The sequence below is a fragment of the Dendropsophus ebraccatus genome, chromosome 6, assembly GCF_027789765.1.
Source record: "Dendropsophus ebraccatus isolate aDenEbr1 chromosome 6, aDenEbr1.pat, whole genome shotgun sequence".
Taxonomy (NCBI): domain Eukaryota; kingdom Metazoa; phylum Chordata; class Amphibia; order Anura; family Hylidae; genus Dendropsophus; species Dendropsophus ebraccatus.
The window spans coordinates 10,346,039-10,370,501 of NC_091459.1; the positions used below are offsets into that span (position 1 = coordinate 10,346,039).

Here is a 24,463-nt window from a genome sequence, read left to right on the forward strand (position 1 = left end):
TTGCTCAACTTTTGTTGCCCCCACGAACTCCACTCTGTAACTCCTGGAGTTGCGTACACAGCGTAGATCATTGGTTATGCACAACTACAATTAAAGTCAAAGGCGGAGATTTATCAAACATGGTGTACAGTGAAACTGGCCCAGTCGCCCCTAGCAACCAATCAGATTCCACCTCTCATTCCTCACAGACTCTTTGGAAAATGAAAGGTGGAATCTGATTGGTTGCTAGGGGCAACTGAGCCAGTTTCACTATACACCATGTTTGATAAATCTCCCCCAAATTGCGTAAGTCAACAGATTTGGCAGTTTTCTGCTTCCTGAGACAACCGTAGCACCAGTGGCAGTGGGGGAGGCTGACAGGTAAGTACTGATTTCTTATTGGAAACATCTTATTGTAAAACATATTCTTCCATTGACCACCTTTTTATTCGCTTAGATGCTATGGTCAATCACAACCTCAGTATCTAAGTAGAAAAGTCTATTAGACGGCACTTCTGTGTCTATAAGTAAGAAAAAAAATCCTAGTTATATTGTAAAAGATAAATCTCGGCACTCACCATAACGCTTCGTAATTTTTATTGTCGAAAAAAGACAGTTGAGAAAGGCCTGACGCCGAAACGTCCTGTTGCTGTTGTATTTTGTGATGGATTTTTTTCTGCAATAAAAATTATGAAGCATTATGGTGAGTGCCGAGATTGAACTTTTACAACCTCTAGACCATTAGACAACCGCAATCTAGCCCACTCCATCCCATGGTTTATACCGATACTATGGGTGAGTTGACTGTTTGAATATTTTTTGACTGGGTTATAACCGGTTACTTTGGGGCTTGCCCTATAACGCAGTGACCGATCCAATAGTGGTAGCCATTTGTTTACATCTTATGTATTATTTAGGCATCTTGAGGACATGGGTCTGATAATGGTCTTAGTGCAATAAGTTATAACTGTTTTATACACTCCCCATATACATAAATGTATATAGTTGCTAAACGGCACTGTGTGGCTCAAGGCTCCGGTTGGGTGCTCTGCCCCACGGTTCCAGACCCAGGTTCCGAAGGTAATCCACAAACAAGAGGCAAGAGGCGGCACTCCAAGTCTTAAAGTGAAAAAAGTGGTGTTTATTCACCCAGTATGCTGAATAAACACCACTTTTTTCACTTTAAGACTTGGAGTGCCGCCTCTTGCCTCTTGTTTGTGGACTCCCCATATACATGGTGTTGGACTAGCAGTCTTCTGATGATAGGGTCATACTATTTACACCTTGTAAGCATGGTTTTATGTCTTGAATTTTTTTTTTTTAATTAATAAAGATTGGAATATTTTTGGTAATCTATGTCCATTTTGTTTTTGGTTTATGTTTTTGTTTATGTCTATATATGTTATTGGTGGGTTTCCTTAGTGTGATTGTATGTGCACTGGCATTGCAAATTCATAGGATCCATATAGTAGGACAATAGAGAAAGTTCTTTCCCAGGCCCGTTGGCCGGTGAAGGACGTTCTCTATTGTCCTGCTATGTGTTGACTTTGGCAAATAAAGGTGAAATTTATGGTGAGTGCCGCTGAAGACTGCTCTTTATTCATTATTTCAAATGGACTATAGGAGAAATTTATAGGTGAATAATTAGATTTTTCACCCATTTTTGGTCTAAGTTCTATTTATGAACCAGTATTCGAGGGGCGAATATTTTTTAGATGAGACTTGTTTTTTTACTTTGCCTGTTTTGAATAGTCACCAAAAAATTGCATAATCTGGGATTTGCACCTAATTTATCATTTCCACCTTTTTAAAAAATTGCAAAAGCTACTGCAGGCCGACGTCTGGTCTGTAGCATGGGGATTTGTTTGCAGCTTTTTTACTATGATGCGAGTGCAAGTTTTCCATAAATCACACACAATATATTGGAACAAAACAAACACCGACCCACATTAGAGCAGTCGCACATATAGGACTCCTTAGTAAATGTCCCCCATTGTGTACTGGCTGGTCGCCTTCACCTGGATCAGTAGTGACGGTGTTGGATCCTTTGAAACTGTTTAAAGGGGATATGCAGGGGAAATCCTTTTCTTTCAAATCAACTGGTTTCAGAAAGTTATAGAGATTTGTAATTTACTTCTATTAAAAATCCTCAAGTCTTCCAGTACTTATCATCTGCTGTATGTCCTGCAGGAAGTGGTGTATTATTTCTAGTCTGACACAGTGCTCGCTGCTGCCACCTCTGTCTAGAGCAACAGCAAATCCCCATAGAAAGCCTCTCCTGCCCTGGACAGTTCCTGACATGGACAGAGGTGGCAGCAGAGAGCACTGTGTCAGACTGGAAAGAATATACCACTTCCTGCAGGACATACAGCAGCTGATAAGTATGGGAAGACTTGCGATTTTTAAATTGAAGTAACTTACAAATCTATATAACTTTCTAAAACCAGTTGATTAGAAAGAAAAATATTTTTTGCTGGATAATCCCTTTAACAGATTGATTGATGGACAGCAAGTTGAGGGGTTGAAACCTATTGGTGGAGTTGAAACTTATCACCTATATTCAATCCAAGTAGTGCCAGTCCATTGTGTATCTGGGGGGTGACTTTGTAATCAGACTGGAAAGTGAGTGCAAGACTGAATAGAAATGTCAGCCCCTTACTGTCACACTCATGTCATTTTTTTTTTTTTTTTTTTTACCAATCAATGGTTCTTCTGCTTTTTAGTGACATGTCTATGTGATCTACAAACATTCCATCCAGAGATGTAACCACAATCCTTTCTGGACTGATTCTAAATAACAGGACTATTCCCATTCTGTAATTTTTATATACTATGGAGGAGATTTATCAAACATGCTGTAAAGTGAGACTGGCTCAGTTGCCCCCGGCAACCAATCAGATTTCACCTTTCATTCCTCACAGACTCTTTGGAAAATGAAAGGTAGAATCTGATTGGTTGCCGGGGGCAACTGAGCCAGTTTCACTTTACACCATGTTTGATAAATCTCCCTCTATGTGCTAATATAGTACAGACTTTATAAACCTGTAATTGAAAATTTCTGGCCTGAAATCAATGACAAATAAAACTTGTTGGCAATCTGTGTGTTTATAAAGTGATTTGTTCAGTATTCAGGACTGTTATACAGATGGTTTTCATAGAATAGACAGTGACAACCATTGCAGGTTTTTCTACAGCCAAGTCTGGAACATTCTTTGGCTACTTTGGGCAATGTTATCCGGCACAGTACATGATACGTAACATCATAGGCCGTATAACATGTCCGCGGCTGGACCCTAACAATGGGGGAAATCATGTGGATCATGTTATTGGTTTAGATCTCAATGGCGGAAATCACATCACATTTTTGATGCAATTTCTGCAAGAATCTGTAATGTCATGAACAAAACTGCTGGTTTGTGTGTGAACGCTGCTTTAGGCTTCCATAGATCAATGTAGATATTTCTATTTTTATTTTATTTTATATTTGTATTTTTTTCCACACATTGGGGGAGATTTATCAAACATGGTGTAAAGTGAAACTGGCTCAGTTGCCCCTAGCAACCAATCAGATTCCACTTTTCATTTTCCAAAGAGTCTGTGAGGAATGAAAGGTGGGATCTGATTGGTTGCTAGGGGCAACTGAGCCAGTTTCACTTTACACCATGTTTGATAAATTCCCCCCATAATCTGTAATTTACTTCTATTTAAAAATCTCCAGTCTTCCAGTACTTATCAGCTGCTGTATGTCCTGCAGGAAGTGGTGTATTCTTTCCAGTCTGACACAGTGCTCTCTGCTGCCACCTCTGTCCATGTTAGGAACTGTCCAGAGCAGGAGAGGTTTTCTATGGGGATTTGCTGTTGCTCTGGACAGTTCCTGACATGGACAGAGGTGGCAGCAGAGAGCACTGTGTCAGACTGAAGAGAATACATTGCTTCCTGCAGGACATACAGCAGCTGATAAGTACTGGAAGACTTGAGATTTTTAAACGTTTCTTAAAATTGCCTGTTTTTCGAATAGAAGTAAATTATATAACTTTATGAAACCAGTTCATTTGACAGAAAAATATTTTTGCCGGAGTACCCCTTTAAGTTAATTTCCCTTATTTTTATATTGTGGGAACATTGCCTTAGGGTACGTTCACACGTACCAACTTGCAGCGGCTGCGGCTGGGCAACACACTGATTGGCTGGCCGGGAGAGCAGGACGCCGGGACCCCGTGCAGTAGGGAGAGAGGTAAAGTATATACCCACAGCGGGGGAGCCGAGCGGCAGCTGAAGGGGTTAAGGGGTCGGCTGCATTACATACTCGCAGCGGTCTTTTAGTATGTATGCACAGGGACCTGCCAGGACCATGACTCGTAGCGGATCTCGCTGCAAAACTTGCAGCGAGATTTCCGCTGCGAGTCGGTACGTGTGAACAGACCCTAAAGCTGTGTTTCCACACAGAATTTTTTCATGCAGTTTGTGAAGCCAAAACTAGGAAGTGATTTGCATAGAGGTGTTCTTTGGCATTTCTTTTTGCTCTATTTATGATCCTTTTTTAGGTTTACCTTCAATAAAGTTACATAAACTTCTATACAGTGCCATTATACTCCTCTATGGTCCCCTATAATAAACTGTACAGCCATAGCATAGCCATACCCATAGCAACATGCTCCTGCCTAGTGTGAATGGTGTTGTAGGAGAGCTGACCAAATTTGTCTCTTTTTCCTGTGTTCCAGTTGGGGGAGCGGCTGCCTCTACTTGGTCGTGCGCTCCACCCATCCCACCCAGGTGGTGTAATTACTTGTGCCAGTATTAGTTGGATCCTGCTTGCCCAGAGCATTGGCGTATTACATGCCATGGAGAGGCCATAGTACAGTGTAGGGTCCGCCCCGAGCATGAGGCCACCTTATAGTGGTGGGATGGTACAGAGTATTTGCAAATGATAACCAAGAGCCTCATTATTTTTATGGAGATTTTTTTTTAGCGGGGGGGGGGGGGGGGGGGGGGGGCTGCTTTAAGCGATTTTCATATCTGTATTGGGTCTGTATGTTGCCATTAGCAGCGAGCTGTTACAGTGTATTAAAGGGGTTATCCAGCGCTGCAAAAACATGGCCACTTTTCCCCTCTATTGTCTCCAGATTGGGTGGGGTATAAAACTCAGTTCCATTGAAGTAAATGGAGCTAAATTGCAAACCACACCTGACCTGGAGACAAGAGAGGGGAAAAGTGGCCATGTTTTTGTAGCGCTGGATAACCCCTTTAAGACAAGCAACACAGGCACGGATTATAATTTATACCATAGAGCAGTGGCCTAACCCATCCAATGGGGCATTGGGGATCTTGTCTTCCAGGAGGTACAGTATACTGGGAAGATATATATATATACACATGTAAGGCTCAGATAGTGGTTCTCTAAGGTTCCGTACTAACCAGTGTATCTGTGCAGGAAGGGAAGAAGATACAATGTAACTATTCTGGTATCACATATTGTTTGGAATATTCTTTTACTACATATTCTGTCTCTTATACCGTATACTGTAACCTATGAATTGTTCTATATACATTATTAGCTATTGCAGACTCTGGGTCAGGCGTCCCCTGCAAGTATAAAACAATGGATATGTCCTTATAAATGTATCTAAGAGAAGGATCTGGTTTCTTTGAATTAATAATTGGATAATGTCAGGATGAATTCGTCTTCTTGGGCCGGTGACCTGCAGCATGTTCACCCCCATACCATCAATGCCTTACATTATATATGTGCTTCTCTCAATCCATTCCTTTCACAGAGCGGCTATTTGCTTTGAGTCTAGCAGATTCCTGCCATGCACTGTATGGTATTTCAACAGGACATGTAAAAATACTTAAAGGGGTCGGCCTATGAACAAGATTTATCACTTTCTACAGGATAGGGGATAAAAGTAAGATTACCAGGGGGATTGAGCTGATGGGAACCCCACTGATCATGAGAACGGGGGGCGGAGCTTCCTGTATGAGTGGGGTGGAGGTCAGGAGTGGGCACTACTAGCCTAGTTACTGTCTATGGGGCGGAATATGGCACTCACCTATGTCTGTCAGTCCTAAAGACTTGATTTAGGCTAATAGATGGGATAAAAGCCCGTCTTTTATTGATAAGCTAAAAAAGCAACATACATGTCCAAATGGAATGATTACACCTATTTCCAATGTCCCTTTTTTCACTAAAAATCACTTTTAATATGTTGCTGCCCATGGTGAGACTAACAATTCTTTTCCTACTTGTTATTATCTATTCAGTCTCCTTCCTCCAGTTCTCAGCTACTGCTTTCTGCTGAAGACACAAATATCAGTGTGTGAGCTTTTCTCTCTGTCTCCCCCTCCTCTTCTTTCCTTCTGAGACACCTGATGTAAACAAGTCCCTGGCAGGCTTTATCTGCAACATTGTAGCTTCTTTGTAATGCTGGGAGGGTTATTCTAAGGTCTATTTGCTGATGAACTCCCAGCATTACAAAGAAGCTACAATGTTGCAGATAAAGCCTGACAGCCTCCCAAAAGGGAAGGGGAGGAGGGGAAGGCAGAGTGAAAGGCTCACACACAGATTTTTGAGTCTTCAGCTGAATGCAGCAGCTCAGAACTGGGGAAGGGAGACTGAATAGATAATAACAAGCATGGAAGGAAATGTTAGTCTCACCATGGGCAGCAACATATCAAAAGTTATATTTAACTAAAATCATAATAGGGACATCAGTAGCTGGTTGGTTGGGGGGGGGAGGGGGGGGCATACCCTGCATAAATGAGTCTCATTTGGGAGAAGTCATCATGACCATCTGAGTAAGATGGAAAAGAGAAGGTAAGGTGAAGAATTACAATGAGACGTCACTTCTGAGCCACCTGTATGGGCTGCAGAGCCCCTATATTATGCTAGTATCTCCCTCTTACATGTGTTCTGTATGGAGGTAATATTGGTTATATTGGCCCTTGCAGTAGTTACAGTATATGTGGTCATGGTGGGAAGGGATTATTTGGCCCTTGTATACTACTGTTAGTAAGTGCAGGGCTGTACTAGTCAGAGGTACACTGTATATGCAGATTATTTGTGGGTGCAGGGATGATGTATCTATTGGTGTTGGATACAACCATGCTGAGTAAGTTCATTCGGATTCAATACAACTCACAAAAAGATCTCACCCCGTGTGGTTGTATCCATAGTCACCCTGTATTACAGTGACTGATCGGGTGAAGATCCCTAATGACAGGACCATTAGATAGTATTAGGGTCTGCAGAATAAGGGAAACATTGAGCACATAGACAATAACAGACGGAACCATCTGCATCTTTATTGTAACTTTATTGCATCCAGTGCATTGTAATGGAGAAGCAAATAAGCACAATGTAGCCATTTATCCTGCACTGTGTATTTGTGGCACTGGGTGCGGAGCAGAAGTAACATGTCTTCCACCAATCAGCTCAGAGCAGGTTCCCGAGGCCAAAAACTTGAAGCAGTAGTGTGACTTTTGAAGATTGAGCAAGAAACCTTTAGTATCTAGTCCTTTCCCAGCCGCCCCGCACAGCCTCCTCCTCTTCTCCTGAGGATTTCTGAAGTGACGGATCACAGTCTGCCCAGCTGGTGAATTCACCCAAAGTATGAAATGTAAGTCCTGACCTCACGTATTATATAGAGAGTATTTATATTAATATAGTTACTGTAGATTACTGGGCAACATGGTGGCTTAGTGGTTAGCAGGGTAGCCTTGCAGGGTTTCCATTGGATTTACATGTAGTTTGTATTTTTGCTCCATTTTTGCGTAGGATTCTTTGTTTTTTTCTCACACTCCAAAAACCGTCTGGGTAGGAAAAACTGGGAAATTAGACTGAAAGTAGTGATGAGCGAACATGTCCGTAAATGTTCCTATGTTCATATGAACATGATGCTCATTGTTGGCGGTCGCCAATCACGAACAGTTTGGAATGGTTATAAACATATTAGTGAACATATTCAAACTTGCAAACGTACGCAACGCTTTGCCCCTGATGATCTGTACGCATGTGCGTAGACCGGAACGTGCGCTTCTACTGTACATTCGTTATTTGTTCGTGAATGTTCGGCGAATAGAAACGATCACGATAATTTTTTTTATGTCAATGTTTGGGATCCAAATCGAACATTGTGATGTTCGCTCATCACTAATTGAAAGTGACAGTGGGGACAAGGACTGATGAGAGTCTCTGCTGCACTCCACACAATATGTTGGTAGTATACAAAGAGATAAAGTAACTAGAAATAATCACTGGAGGTCCTAGGGCCAGGGATTTATTTCAATACCATGGCTGGTCTCCCTGAGATCAGTGATCTGTTTCCCGAATGGCTTTACTAGGCATTGCTCCACCTAACCAGAATCCTGCTCTACACTGATGAGGGGCAACACCCCGAAATAGCTGTCTGTAGATGGATACCTGGGCTTGGTATTTTCCTGGTCATAATTGAGTTGGATATTGACTGAAGGGGACACCTAATTTGGTGGTTTTGGTCGTCTCTGTACAGGAGCTATCCCTTTCTGGAGGGATATCTGGCTATTCCTGGGTTTTGAGGCTCCACAGACCTTTTGCATATTGATGTTTTCCAGGGGGCAGGCAATGCACCTAGGATATTACTGCATTGAGTGCTTTACTTAGCAGCCAACAGTATCTTTTGTGTCTGGTCTCCCTGAGATCAGTGATCTGTTTGCCGTATTTATGGTCAGGAATTAAAGCTTCCTTCTAACATGAGTCAAATGAAAACTACTTTTTGGAAATTTTTGGCCTTTCTAAGTTGAACTTGATTTGATTTTTGTCTGTTTCGACTTATTATTTCACCACCTGACAATACAAGTGAATGACGTTACAAATCACCAAATACTGTGATCGTGTCGCACTGTAAATATAGCTGGATACATGGATTATCACCGTCATCCCTATGTTCATCTCTATTCCATGGTTCACTTTACAGTCCAATGAAATGAGAGAAACATAAGGACTCTCATAGAAGACATTACGATGTGGTCTCTCTCATTCTAGTAGTAGCACTAAATTTCACAGCAAACTGCTAGTGAGAAGCCCAATATTTGCACTGTGGTGAGGTGGATCCCTACAATGGCGCTGTGTCTATGCTGAGGGCGGCCCGCTAACCCAAAAGCAAATTAATTGAAAGAAATTAGCTCTAGTACTTCACTAGATCTATACTGAGAAAAGCTTTGATGGCCGCTACATTCTAAGTTCTAGCACAATTCTTGTAAAGTTATATGACAGAAAGGATAGACGCCATACTAAGCCTATAGTCCGAAGCGTCATTGTGAAACAATCAGTCTGTTAGACATTTGAACTATGGGTCCTATTAGCCAAAGCGATTGTTGACTAGCGATAAACAATTGCGAGCTAGATTGTTTATCATTAACCTGAAATCGTTCACCATATTACACAGAACCATAGTTGTTAGGGACCATTTACACAAAGAGATTATCTGACAGATTATCTGCCAAAGATTTGAAGCCAAAGCCAGAAATGGATTTGAAAAGAGGAGAAATCTCAGGCTTTCCTTTATGACCTGATTTCTGTTTATAGTCCAATCCTGGCTTTGGCTTCAGATCTTTAGCAGATAATCTGTGAGATAATCTTTCTGTGTAAATGGACCCTAATGGTGCGTTTACACAGAGAGATTTATCTGACAGATTTTTGAAGCCAAAGCCAGGAACAGACTATAAACAGGGTGCAGGTTAAAAAGGAAAGACTGAGATTCCCTGTCTTTTCAAGTCCATTCCTGACTTTGGCTTCCAAAATTGGTCAGAGAAATCTGCCTGTGTAAATGGACCCTTAGTTAGTATCGTTCCTACGATCATTTACTCCATCTGATCCCAGCAAAAGAAGGAACGATGTGGAATTATGCTGCGTTTACACAGAGTGATAATTCGCCCAATTGAACGATTAGCGATTTCTTAGTAACAATGTGTTTTTTATAACGATCAGCGTTTAGATGGAAAGATAAATCGTTTGGAAAAATCGTTATTGCGATCGCTTTAATATCGCTTAGGCCTTTCTCACACATAGGGTGAAATGGTGAAAGACTGTTTACACGAAGCGATCTGCGAATTTGTAGTGAACGACCAACGACGATTTGAGAACATGTTGAAAGATCACAGTGAATGATTCCTTGCTCGTCGCTTGATCGTTCGCTGCGTTTACACGAGCCGATTATCGCTCAAATGCGATCGAAAATTCGAACAATAATCGTTCCGTGTAAACGCACCATTACACTGAACAATTAGCGAATAAATGTGAAATAAGGGTCCGTTTACACAGAAAGATTACCTGACACATTATCTGCCAAAGATCTGAAGCCAAAGCCAGGAATGGATTTAAAAAGAGGAGAAATCTCAGTCTTTCCTTTATGACCTGTTCTCTGTTTATAGTCTGTTCCTGGCTTTGGTTTCAAATCTTTGGCAGATAATCTGTCAGATAATCTTTCTGTGTAAATGGACCCTTACAGCGAACAATTTACATTGATTTTAGGGTCAGATCTAAATCAAGAATCAACGACGTATGGACGATTTTTCGACCGTTGCCTGCAATTACACAGGACGATTATCGTTTAAATTCAAACGGTATAACGATTTTTTGCCATTTATGTTTTACTGTATACAAGCAAAAACTTATCTGGCATGCTTAGGCTGGACTCGTATATTTCTCCATGTCAGTTTTCTGAAAAACAATCAAACAAACAAAAACAATCAACACATTTTATCCTTTTAGTTCATAGATGATGATTATTATTATTATAATTATCATTATCACCGCCATTTTTATTATTATTATTATTATTATTATTATTGTTACTATTAATATTATTATTATCATCATCATCACCACCATTCTTCTTCTCCTTATTGTTGTTGTTGTTAATATTATTATTTTTAATATTATTATTATTTTTACCACCACCAGTTTGACTCATATATTGCTCTTATGTTTTAGATTTATCTTATTGGAAAAAGAGAAGATGACGTTCTCCAGATTCTTTTGTTTTCTTACTTTTTTGTGCATTGTAAAATGCCAGGAGTCTGCAACGTCAGGTAACTCACGTCTTTACTGAAGTACATCACTGTAATTACTCAATAATTTCCTATATTAACTATGTGTCAGATATGATGAGAACAACCAACAAATGCACAAGAAAAGTTTATTATCCATCGACTGATCATTTGTGCCATTTATTTTTAGTAAAATGTTTTAAAAAGTGCAACAACAGGAATTGTATTAAATGCATTAAAGTGACTCTGTACCCACAATCTGATCCCCCCCCCCAAACCACTTGTACCTTCGGATAGCTGCTTTTAATCCAAGATCTGTCCTGGGATCCGTTCGGCAGGTGATGTAGTTATTGTCCTAAAAAAAACCCTTTAAACTTGCAGCCCCGTGTCAAACAGCTGTGGCCTAGAGTGTCTGTGCCCTAACTTTGCACCCCCCTCCGTCCCTCCTCCCCGCCCTCTTCATCATTAGGAATGCCACTGGAACATTTTCTCCTGTCTGAACATTACACAGGTGCCTTAACGATCCAGGCCCATGTGCTGAGCTCACACAGGTGATGAATAGGAGGCAATCTGCCTGGAGCATTTTTAATCATGAGGAGGGCGGGGAGGAGGAACAGAGAGGGTGTGCCAGCCTAATGCATACACAATCCAGGCCACGGCCGTTTGGCACAGGGCTGCAAGTTTAAAAGTTGTATTTTAGGACAATAACTGCATCACCTGCCGAACGGACCTCAGGACAGATCTTGGATTAAAAGCAGCTATCCGAAGGTACAAGCGGTTTAGGGGGGGTCAGATTGTGGGTACAGAATCACTTTAAAGCAAATCTATACCACCGGGCACACCCTGCAAACTGCTGGTATAGTTCTCTTGTATTTCTCAATGCCTGGTCCTGGGGTCTGTTTGTCTCCTGATGTCGGTCTTCAGGCTAAAACATCTTTTATTCCGGAGGTGTCAAAGAGTCGAGGCCCAGAGCATCTGTGCCCTAGGCCTGCCGAAGATAAGGATCCAGCCCAGGGGCATGCTGACACAGAAGAAGAAAGAGGTGCTGCAGGCCTAGGCCACAGATGCTCTAGGCCCCGACTCTTCTACACAGAACCATATAAATAAAAGATGTTTTTAACCCAAAACAGACGAAAGAATGGAGAATGGTACTGGTTGGGGGTGTGTGTGTCATATACACAGATACAGTATATATACTGTATATACACACACAGCATGCTGCCTGGTTCCAAGCATTGCAAAGAGGAAAGAGGGAATAAAAGCAGCATTGAAACGAGATGTTCTGCAGCAGCTTTGGGTGGGGAGCCTCTAAACTCACTAGAAGGTTCTCTATTGTGTATGTGGGCAAGTAAGGGCATATAATCAACACAAACAGTCTAAACCATAGTTACATAGCTGTTATTATAGAAAAAAGACACGTCCATTAATTTCTACCAAGAAGGGGATGGATGATGGGAAGGGGGATGGATGATGGGAAGGGGATGGATGATGGGAAGGGGGATGGCTGATGGGAAGGGGGATGGCTGATGGGAAGGGGGATGGATGATGGGAAGGGGGATGGCTGATGGGAAGGGGGTGGCTGATGGGAAGGGGGATGGCTGATGGGAAGGGGGATGGCTGATGGGAAGGGGGATGGCTGATGGGAAGGGGGATGGCTGATGGGAAGGTTGAAGGGGATGGCTGATGGAAGGTGGGAAGGGGGATGGCTGATGGGAAGGGGGATGGCTGATGGGAAGGGGGATGGCTGATGGGAAGGGGGATGGCTGATGGGAAGGGGGATGGCTGATGGGAAGGGGATGGATGATGGGAAGGGGGATGGATGATGGGAAGGGGGATGGCTGATGGGAAGGGGGATGGCTGATGGGAAGGGGGATGGCTGATGGGAAGGGGGATGGCTGATGGGAAGGGGGATGGCTGATGGGAAGGGGGATGGCTGATGGGAAGGGAGATGGATGATGGGAAGGGGGATGGCTGATGGGAAGGGGGATGGCTGATGGGAAGGGGGATGGATGATGGGAAGGTTGAAGGGGATGGATGATGGAAGGTGGGAAGGGGGATGGCTGATAGGAAGGGGGATGGATGATGGGAAGGGGATGGATGATGGGAAGGGGGATGGATGATGGGAAGGGGGATGGATGATGGGAAGGGGGATGGATGATGGGAAGGGGGATGGATGATGGGAAGGGGGATGGATGATGGGAAGGGGGATGGCTGATGGGAAGGGGCATGGCTGATGGGAAGGGGCATGGATGATGGGAAGGGGGATGGCTGATGGGAAGGGGGATGGATGATGGGAAGGGGGATGGATGATGGGAAGGTTGAAGGGGATGGATGATGGGAAGGGGGATGGATGATGGAAGGTGGGAAGGGGGATGGCTGATAGGAAGGGGGATGGATGATGGGAAGGGGGATGGCTGATGGGAAGGGGGATGGCTGATGGGAAGGGGGATGGCTGATGGGAAGGGGGATGGCTGATGGGAAGGGGATGGATGATGGGAAGGGGGATGGATGATGGGAAGGTTGAAGGGGGATGGATGATGGGAAGGTTGAAGGGGTGGATGATGGGAAGGGGGATGGATGATGGGAAGGTGGGAAGGGGGATGGCTGATGGGAAGGGGGATGGATGATGGGAAGGGGGATGGATGATGGGAAGGGGGATGGCTGATGGGAAGGGGGATGGATGATGGCAAGGGGATAGATGATGGGAAGGGGATGGATGATGGGTAAATGTTATGTTTTTACACTCACATTTATGATATTCTGTTCTAAGAACATGTCTAAGGGGCCCATGAGAAGATCTAGCCTGTGTCTATACTACAGAGATGCTGGAATATACATTGTAATACTTTTAATGGAATTTCATCATGCAACCCATGCAAGACTGCAAAACCAATATATTAGTGTCCTTACACCGACATGGTTGTTTATTAGTGGGGCCTTACACTTAAAATCCATAAAATACACAATACACTTCACTGGGACATGCACAGATACATAGAAAGATAGTCAGGGGCGCACACTTGGAGTTCCTGATGAAGCTTTGGGAGGCATCAGACGCCTGGTTTGGCCCTTTAATATAATTTTGGGCTCTGGTCTAACTTTTTTGCTTATTATCAGTAAGCTTTTTATCTGTTACCATTGCTATATATGTGTGGGTTACTGAATTTATTTGTTTATATACATACTCTGCAATAACATTGATGCTGAGCCCCTGTAACCAAGTGTGCGCCCCTGCCTATCTTTCTACGTATCTGTACATGTCCTAGTGAAATATATTGTGTATTTTATGGATTTTACTAATTGAGTGGATTTATAAATAAAGAAATATTTTTGTGCAATATGGTTTTGTTAATCATTATGTAGGTTATGTATTTGGGATTTTCTTGATTAACTATTTCACTATTGGAAAGGTTTTTTGTTAACTTTTAACTAAAGAACGGACGCTGATTGCAATGGAATCAGCTTCCGATCTTTACTGCGGGGGGCGGCATTGCATTGAAGTCAATGCAATGCCACCCGCTGTGTTCACAGTTCGTTCAGCGGTGACCGCACACTACATTGCAGTGAATGGCTAATTGATTTGCGGGCACACCCAATGGTGTCAATCAAATTAATAGTATAGGAAGAACGTTCCTGCAGCTGATACAGAGGTATCAGCTGCAAGAACGGGCTAAATGCACTCCGAACTAAGTGTGTTTCTTCACAGCGATATGTGTTCTTTGAATGTTTCTTTGCAGTGTTCTGAGTTCGGAATGTTTATTCTCAGCGTTCTGAGTTCGGAATGCTATGCAACGGATGGTGTTAAACGTAGTTTGAACATAGCCTTACACTGACCTGGTTGTTTATTAGTGGGGCCTTACACTGACCTGGTTGTGTATGCTGTGAATTTTGTAAGAAAATTGCTGTCAGAAATCTCCGGGATACATGCTTTGTGTGAACAATCCTAACAGGTGTTACTTTATTTTACAGTGTATGATCTTATTGATGAACTTCGATATTCAACAACTTCAGATACAAGAATAGTCAATGGCTCCAAACCGCATTTACAAGCTATCCGCATAAGCTCTGTGGCTCACCTGAAAAATAAAAAAAGGTATAAATAATATAACTATGATGATTGCTGATGTCTGTTTCCCCTGTGCTGACGGCTCTGTACACCAGGTGCCTCTGCTCTTTGGCTGCATATTAGCTCGGGCCTCTGACATTGACAGCAGTCTCCAGTATTAGGCCATCGCTCTCCACTATTAGGCCATCGCTCTCCACTATTAGGCCATCGCTCTCCACTATTAGGCCATCGCTCTCCACTATTAGGCCATCGCTCTCCACTATTAGGCCATCGCTCTCCACTATTAGGCCATCGCTCTCCACTATTAGGCCATCGCTCTCCACTATTAGGCCATCGCTCTCCACTATTAGGCCATCGCTCTCCACTATTAGGCCATCGCTCTCCACTATTAGGCCATCGCTCTCCACTATTAGGCCATCGCTCTCCACTATTAGGCCATCGCTCTCCACTATTAGGCCATCGCTCTCCACTATTAGGCCATCGCTCTCCACTATTAGGCCATCGCTCCCTCTGTGATATCTCTATGAAACTGTTCTGCACATCATGTGCCAAAACAGGAAAATCACTCATCCCCTTTTGTGAATTGAGGACCTGCATTGCCTGGTCATCTGTCCACGAGACCTTCCACTGCTTCTGCGCACATCTGCAATATACATACTGTACATGCTAGTAGTTACTGTATCACTTTTTAGGTGTTAGACTTTCCATGTGTCTATAGCCCCCCCAAATTGGAATATACATTGGATTTCACCATAGAGGACCATTAATTGTGACATGTGAATATCTTGTTTTAAAGCCAATGTGCCATCAAGCACACTGCTTTTTTTTTTTAAATGAGCCAATCGTCACCGGCGCAGAGAATCCCAGTCCTTTTTTTGAAATGCCGTCCAGTCCCCACACTTAGAGGCGTTCTTTTGCTGCGCACCGGCCCAGTTCTATGCACCAGGAGGAGGAACGCCGCCTCCCCCCCCCCCCCACTCTGTGATGCAGCTCCATTAGAATCACTGAAGTTGCTGTGTCACAGAGTGGAGGGGATATAGTCACACTGGGGGTGGGGTGGTGGTGGGGTGGCCGGCCTCCTGGTCAGTGGACTAAAGGTATAGACGACCATGGTTGCTTATATTAACCCCTTCATTGGGTCAGACCATGGATTCTTATAACACAAGGACTAGAGTGTGGACTGAGTTTCCTATAAATCTATTGTGACAAATCCTAATAAGCTGAACATGTAATAGTAAAAATATGAAAAAGAAAAAAAACTAAGCGTCCTCCTCATTTGTTGATCTCTTCTTCCTTGTTCCAGCGCCTTCCCCCCAGACGGATTACCTGCAGAATACTCCATCTTAGCCACATTTAAAATATTACCGAGTATGCCGAATGATGCCTGGAATTTATGGCAGATCATTGATACTAATACAAAACAGAAGGTTGGGCTCTATCTAAATAAAGATACTCAGACTGTGAGCCTATTGTACTCCTCCCCATCCGAGACTCTAAACTTTCATACATCCACTAATGTGACGTCACTTTTCGATGGCAAATGGCATAAGCTGTCCTTCAGTGTGACAGGCGATGATGCCAAGATGATTCTGGATTGTATTGAAGTGAGCCAAGTTACAATAGCCGGTCAGCAAACTCACGAGAAGAGAATGTTCACTTCAAGCCTGCAAGGAGAATCGCACTCAGTCCCGTTGGTAAGTAATACCGGACTTGTTTCACGGACTGGAATTAAAGGGGAACTATCAGCAGGTTAGAGAAATCTATTGTGCACTGGGGTCCGAGGAAGAAGGCATGTCTCTTACCTTCCTCCTCGGCACTGTTTCTATGCTGTAAGCAGTGTAATCCTCGGGCTGGGGCACTGTCCTGCCCCGCACAGTGCTGAGGCGGGGCAGTGCTCCTAATGGTGCTCCAAATCGAGGATAACACTGCTAACAGCACAGAAACAGTGCCGAGGAGGAAGGTAAGAGACATGTCCTCAGCGCTCCGTACACAATAGGGACATATCAGCAGGTTAGATTGGTCTGAACTGCTGATAGTTCCCCTTTATTCTAGAATTGGAATCGTATAGAACCAAGTATAAAGAGTAGTACAGACAATGAAGGTACTGTCAGTAGCAATTCCTAGTCTTTCCTGATGAGAATATGAACTTGCCGGCATTTTCTCGAGGCCATGCAACTTATACAATGACATCTTTGGAATAAGGGTCCTATTAGATGAAGCGATTTTTACCGATTAACGACAAACAATCACAAACGAGATAATCTATTGTTAACCTAAAATCCTTCACCATATTACACAGAACGATAGTCGTTAGTAACGATCATTAGAATAATCGTTACTACGATTGTTTACTCCATCTGATCCCACTCCTATGCAGGCCTCGATATAGTTAGTCCATATGCACAATTATTTATAAACAAACCATAAAAAGGGGGTAAACCCAACAACAAAAGCAAAACCTTATACATATTACCCATATATTGTGTCCTTAGTACAATGGCCACCACACCAATTAACCGACGTGCGTTTCGCGTGTTGCTTTATCCAGGGTGATGACAGCCTCGGTAAAGCAACATGCAAAACGTACGTCGGGTGAGTGGTGTGGTGGCCATTGTATTAAAGGAGAAGGCCGGCAAAATTTTTTATTAAAGTATTGCATTACTACCGAAAAGTCAATCCCCAATATACACCTATTACGGGAAATGCTTATAAAGTGCTTTTTTCCCCCTCACTTACTACTGCATCAAGGCTTCACTTCCTGGATAACATGGTGATGTCACTTCCTGGATAACACGGTGATGTCACTTCCTGCATAACACGGTGATGTCACTTCCTGGATAACACGGTGATGTCACTTCCTGGATAACACGGTGATGTCACTTCCTGGATAACATGGTGATGTCACTTCCTGGATAACATGGTGATGTCACTTCCTGGATAACATGGTGATGTCACTTCCTGGATAACATGGTGATGTCATGACCCGACTTCCAGAGCTGTGCGGGCTGTGGCTGCTGGAGAGGAAGTTATCCAGGAAGTGACATCACCATGTTATCCAGGAAGTGAAGCCTTGATGCAGTAGTAAGTGCAGGGGAAAAAAGCACTTCATAAGCATTTCCCGTAATAAGTGTATATTGGTGATTTGTATAACTTTTGGGGGGCAATACAGTACTTTAATAAAAATTTTCACCAGACTTCTCCTTTAAGGACACAATATTTGGGTAATATGTATTCGTTTTTTTTTTTTTTTGTAATTTATGTGATTTTTCATCCACTGTGAGTAATGTGTTTATATATATATATATATATATATATATATATATATATATATATATATATATATATATATATATTTATATACCTAGTACTTGTGTATGTAAATTACCTCAGTTAATTTGGATAGATTTTGCCTTTTTAACCTGTGTGGGTTAACTATGTGATGTAATTTATTCCCACCCACGTTCTGGGGATCTGTATATGTCTCAGCTCTTATTATGTGAATTTTATTAACATGTGTAATGAATTTATATATTTGGTACATATTCAATAAAGTATAACAATAATTGTTTACATCTGGTCCTGCATTTGTTGTTGTGTTTACCCCCTTTTTTTGGTTTGTCCATCTGATCCCAGGAAAAGAACGTACGATGTGGAATTACACCGAACGATTAGTGAACGAGTGCTCCATTGTGTGCACTGTGTCTATTGTGTTCAATGAATAGCAGCCACACAAAACTGACATGTCAGTTTTTTGTGCAGCCGTAAGGAATCCCAACCGGAGCGCATACTATGCGTATACACTCTGGCCGGGATTCCATAGACTTCAATGCAATGTATATTTTCAATTAATCATTGCTTGTGTTGCAATTTGCAACAATGGATGTGATTAATTGAAAATATACGTTGTGTGAATTTAACCTAGTTATGTATAACTTAGTTAAGGTTTGTCATTTATTTATAGGCGATGCTCACACACTGTCTTCTGGCCATCTTTTAGGACAGTCATCATTATAAGGCCAAATAATGTCCGTTTTTTGTATAATTACAGCCGTTATAAAATTACTGCTGTAGTTTGGCCTCCTAAAAAAAAAAAAAAAAAAAAAAAAAAAAAAAAAGACGGTGTGTGAACGCAGCCATATTCTGCATATGGTGGCAAGATAGTAAATGTAACTCTCTTTTTTTATCCCCTAAAATAATCTTGTTTTATAGGTTGATATTCAGCAGCTTGAAATCCACTGTGACCCCATGACGGCTCTGAGGGAACAATGTTGTGAGCTGTATGATCAGGTAAGTCCACAACCTTGTGCACAGGAAGATTACGGGGGAGATTTATCGAACATGGTGTAAAGTGAAACTGGCTCAGTCGCCCCGGCAACCAATCAGATTCCACCTTTCATTTTCCAAAGAGTCTGTGAGGAATGAAAGGTGGAATCTGATTGGTTGCTAGGGGCGACTGAGCCAGTTTCACTTTACACCATGTTTAATAAATCTCCCCCTACGAGTTTACACTTAGGGCTGTGGTAAAATACTGTTTTTTGGATTTTATTTATAGATTTCAGGATTTTATCTGGTTAAATGCAGTTTTTTTTAAATGTGTCCAAACATTTGTATTCTATAGTATATAAAAAAATGTCACAATTCGTTGTGATGCTTTGAGGGATCAAGCTACATTAAAGGGGTACTCCGGTACCAAATCAACTGGTTTCAGAAAATTATATAGATTTGCAATTTACTTCTATTTAAAAATCTCAAGTCTTTCAGTACTTGTCAGCTGCTGTACGTCCTGCAGCAAGTGATGTATTCTCTCCAGTCTGACACAATGCTCTCTGCTTCCCCCTGTGTCCATGTCAGGAACTGTCCAGAGCAGCAGCAAATCCCCATAGAAATACTTTCCTGCTCTGGACAGTTCCTGACATGGACAGAGGTGGCAGCAGAGAGCACTGTGTCAGACTGTAAAGAAAACAACATTTTATGCAGGACATACAGCAGCTGATAAGTACGGGAAGACTGGAGATTTTGAAATAGTAAATAACAAATCTATATAACTTTCTGAAACCAGTTGTTTTGAAATAATTTTTTTTTTTGCTGGATAACCCCTTTAAGGTTATGTTCACAAACAGTATAAGCGTACACATGTTCCTGCGGCCGTCAGGGCTCTGACAGCCACGGGATCATTATTTTCCATGCATGGACATTTAATAACGGACGCTGTTTATGCACAACATCCATTATTATTTGCAATGCTCGTTTTTTTGCACGGCCGCACTGAACGATGGCTGTTGTCGGTGCGGCCTGTGCATGGAATGGGTGTCATTACATTGATTTCAATCCAATGCTGCTCAGGCTGAAAAGAACGGCCGCTGATTTCATTGCAAACAGCGGCCGTTCTTTTAAAGATGTGTGAACATAGCCATAAGGGGAATGTTAGCAGTTTAATCCTCATTCAGAGCACCATGAGGAGCACTGCCCTGCTTCCAAAGAGCAAGCCGGCCCGACAGCTCCATTGATTATCATTAGAAGGAGCGGTCCAAGGGTGGGGCTCCTAACGGTGCTCCGGATGAGGATTACACTGCTAACAGCATGGGAACAACGCTGAGGAAGAAGGTAAGACACATACCCTCCTCCTCGGCGCCCCATGCGCAATAGGGAGCTATCACCAGGTGAGATTAGTCTAGCCTGCTGCTAGTTCCCCTTAAAAGTCTGTGGTTCTGTGGCTTGTAAGTAAAATCTTTGGCAATACATTGGCAATATGAGCTGTTCTGTGCTTTGTAGTGTGCAGGGGCTGCGGAGCTGAGCCTTGGAGAAAATTCCCGTAAGTGTACCAAATGCGCACATGGGATTTTAGGTCTTCAGGGCCCTGCAGGAACAAAGGTAAAAGACAAACTAACATAACAAAATCATAAAAAATACAAAAAAATTCAAAATGTAAAAAATTTCTGGTTCATTTTTAGGGTCATAAAGGGCATGAGGGTGAACGAGGAGAGCCTGGCCGTGCAGGAAATCTGGTAACTCATCGCTAATGCAGTAGATTATGTTCTTATCGTCATTTAGCGTGACTTGTTTCTGAATTATTAATTTATGTTTTATTGGTTGTATAATCTGATGATTTGATTCTTATGAATAAATATGTTTTCTTTTCTGTCTAATGGATGACAGGGCGTCCGCGGCAATCCGGGAGCTTATGGACGAGCTGGAGAGCCGGGGATCACAGTAAAATTCTCAATTTCATCATATTTTAAAAAAAGAAACTTTTTTTTATGTTCAAACACAAAAGATATAATTATGTATAAATTGTTTTTCAGGGAGATCCAGGTATAAAGGGAGAAAAGGGGGAGAGAGGTATACCTGGTGAGAGGGTACGTATCATCTCTTATTATGGCAAAAATGTATATTAAAACATACAGGCCCAGATTTACTGGTATAATCCATATCAACCAATCGCAGCTCAGCTTTCAGCTCTGGTACAATGATAGCTGAGCTGTGATTGGTTGCTGTCCGCCAATCACACCAGTTTTTACAAGATTTAAAGGGGTATTCTGGGAAAAACTTACTTTTCCCCTATCCACTGGATAGGATAAAAGTAGGAAATCGCAGTGGGTCTGACCCCTGAACCCCCCGGCGATCTCTGTATCGGACCCCACTGGTTCTGTTATGAATAGAGCACCAGGTTCGCACGTGACCCGCGGCTCTATCCATTCCTATGGAGTGACGGAAAGAGCTGAGTACAGCGCTCCTCCGGCATACTCGGCTCTTTCAGATGCTCCATAGGAATGAATAGAGCTGCAAGTCACGTGCCGACGCGGGGCTTTATTCATAACAGAGTCGATGGGGTCCGATACAAAGATCGCTGGGGGGTTCAGGGGTCAGACCCCTGCGATCTCCTACTTTTCTCCTATCCTGTGGATAGGGGAAAAGTTAATTTTTAATTTCCCGGAGTACCCCTTTAATAAATCTGGGCCATTGTCTTCAGTATTTATATTCCTTTTATAGAACAGAACCAGATAGTTCTATTTTTGAATCCTTTAATCTGTTGGTTTGTAGATTATTATGGGTAAATCATATTGCCTGGGCATTCTTCACAACATTTAGAGATATGCTTTACAACAAGCCCTATGGACATAGGCACAATAGACTGGAGGTGGCCCTATGCACTTCTATAGGAGAGATTTCTCTCGCATGCTCTGTGACCTGTGCAGAGGTCATTGTGCGGGGAGGGGGGGGGGCTCTGACCATCACCTATTGGGAATGTCCTGATGCAGTCTTTTACCGATATACTGGTTTCCCCTTTTATTGTAATCCTGTCTGTAATGATAAAGAGGAGACTGCTAAAAAGATTTCGATACAGAACAGCAAGTATCAGCTTATTATTATTTTTATTGGAATGAAAACTGCAAGATTTTAGGATTATCTTATATTATAGATAGTAAAATAGAAAATTTGGAAAGAAAAAAAAACAAACCCAAAAATCTTTAAAAAATGTTTAACATAAAAATTTGATTTAAACAATAAAAATTTTCTGATGACACATTTACTTTAAAGATGTATTTCACTCCAGTTCTGAGCTGATGCTCTGTGCTGAAGACACAGAAAACTGTGTGTGAGTTGTCTCCCACTCCTACCCCCACCCTTCTAAGACGTCTGATGCAAACACTCTCCCTGGCCGGCTGTTTCTGCACTCTGTGATGCCAGGAGAGTTAATCACAGTAGGGCCAGAAGTAACTTGACCTTAGATTAACTCTACCATATTATACAGTGCGGAATTAGCCAGCCAGGGAAACTGTTGACATGAGCCGTCTAGGAAGGGAGGGGGAGGAGGGGGAGATGGCGACAGCAGCTCCTGCACAGTTTTCTGTGTCTTCAGCAAAAATCTGCAGGCTCAGAACTGGGTGAAGGAGACAAAAGGAGACAAAAAACATGACAAATGTCATGTAAAATTAAAGCCCTGCTTTGTAATAAAAAAAATATATGTTTATAACCTAGATTGTTCTTATGAGGGCTTTGTCTTTACCCCACCTTACACAGTGTTACTCCTATACTCTGTACCCATCCGTACCTTCTTTGTATGTGGTAAATCCTAAATACTTTGCGGATTCTTCACATTGTACATCTTGATCTTATGAGAACCTGATTGTTCTGGTGAGAAGTACAGCCACTAGTGACATCAAGTGCTACATATTTATGTGGTTCATAACTGGTTAAATATTCTGTTTTTAAAGGGTGACCGTGGTGATCCGGGTTTCAAGGGACTACAAGGAGCCGATGGTTTCAAAGTAAGTAAAATAATTCCTAACATAATTTTTTTGTATTGTTTCTCAAAATACTAATTCAGTTCCTCTAAACATGAAAGGAGTATATTTTGGTGTGATCTTATAGTCTATATATACATAGGGTACCCTTAAAGGGGTCATCCACCTAAGAGCAAAAAAAATTAAATGCCAGCTGCTCTTACTCACCAAGTCCCCCTGAATATTTTGAGCCGTTTCCCGTCTTTCTAGCTGCTGCCATAGCAGCTAAGCTAGGCTCAGAGACACATGTAAGTCTAATGGAGCACAGGTGCATGGTGATGATGCAGAAGACGTCTCCTGGGGGTCGGGTTGCTAAGTCAATAGACAAGCTAACCCATCCCCTAGAGAAGACATCACATATCCTGTGACTACAAAGGGAGCTGAGGGTGGTCAGAGCGGACCCAGAGTAGAGGATTTTAGACATCTAGATCCAATAAGAATGAAAAGGTGCAAGATAGGTTATACATGTATATTAGACATAGGGTGGTATTGGGAAGAGGGATTGTTTAGAATATTGTTTTTGTTACCTGGATAACCCCTTTAAACTCCATTCACTTTAATGGATCAGGGTTACAGAACCCTACCCATACTGAAGACAGGAGTGTTGCTGTCTCTGGAAGATCTGATTTTATGTTTATTTCAATAATTATATTTCAGGGCATTGCTGGTCCACCCGGAATCTTAGGTTCCCCAGGCCCAAAAGGAGACAAGGTGAGAATACTCTATAAACTACACTAAAAGTTACACTTTGAAGCAATGCATTTAAAAGAATTATTAAAATTGTTACCCTCTCTAGTATCCCTTTAAGGTAAAGGCGTCTGTTTCTTAAACATAAGAGAATATCTGTGGCTCCACCAAACTGACTTTGAAAAACATATTGTATACACTCATATAAAATACTATGGAATGGTGCGGGACTCCATATGCCGCCATATAGTGCACCGTACAGTGTTCTATGTATGAGGGTATTTTTTATCCATTCTGCCTCTTATGGATCACGGTGTAAACTGCCATATACCTCCACATACAACCGCTACATACACTGGTACAGAAGGGCCTATGCCCAAGGTGTAAAGCTTAGTATGCTGTTTTTTGCTTATATTCTACA

At 42.2% G+C, this 24,463-nt stretch overlaps 1 protein-coding gene across 1 annotated transcript in view; it reads left to right on the top strand.

The window, feature by feature from the left end:
* Positions 1–300: 300 nt before the first annotated feature.
* The window catches only part of LOC138794638 (collagen alpha-1(IX) chain-like), a 42,266-nt gene continuing 18,103 nt past the window's right edge, over positions 301–24,463 (top strand). The window contains exons 1-12 of the mRNA XM_069973414.1: positions 301–360; positions 7,411–7,595; positions 10,949–11,046; positions 14,974–15,097; positions 16,374–16,764; positions 19,280–19,357; positions 20,843–20,941; positions 21,022–21,075; positions 21,227–21,280; positions 21,373–21,426; positions 23,287–23,340; positions 24,013–24,066. Coding sequence (XP_069829515.1) covers positions 10,974–11,046; positions 14,974–15,097; positions 16,374–16,764; positions 19,280–19,357; positions 20,843–20,941; positions 21,022–21,075; positions 21,227–21,280; positions 21,373–21,426; positions 23,287–23,340; positions 24,013–24,066 — 1,035 coding nt within the window. The 5' untranslated portion in view covers positions 301–360; positions 7,411–7,595; positions 10,949–10,973. The remainder of the gene's footprint in view (positions 361–7,410; positions 7,596–10,948; positions 11,047–14,973; positions 15,098–16,373; positions 16,765–19,279; positions 19,358–20,842; positions 20,942–21,021; positions 21,076–21,226; positions 21,281–21,372; positions 21,427–23,286; positions 23,341–24,012; positions 24,067–24,463) is intronic.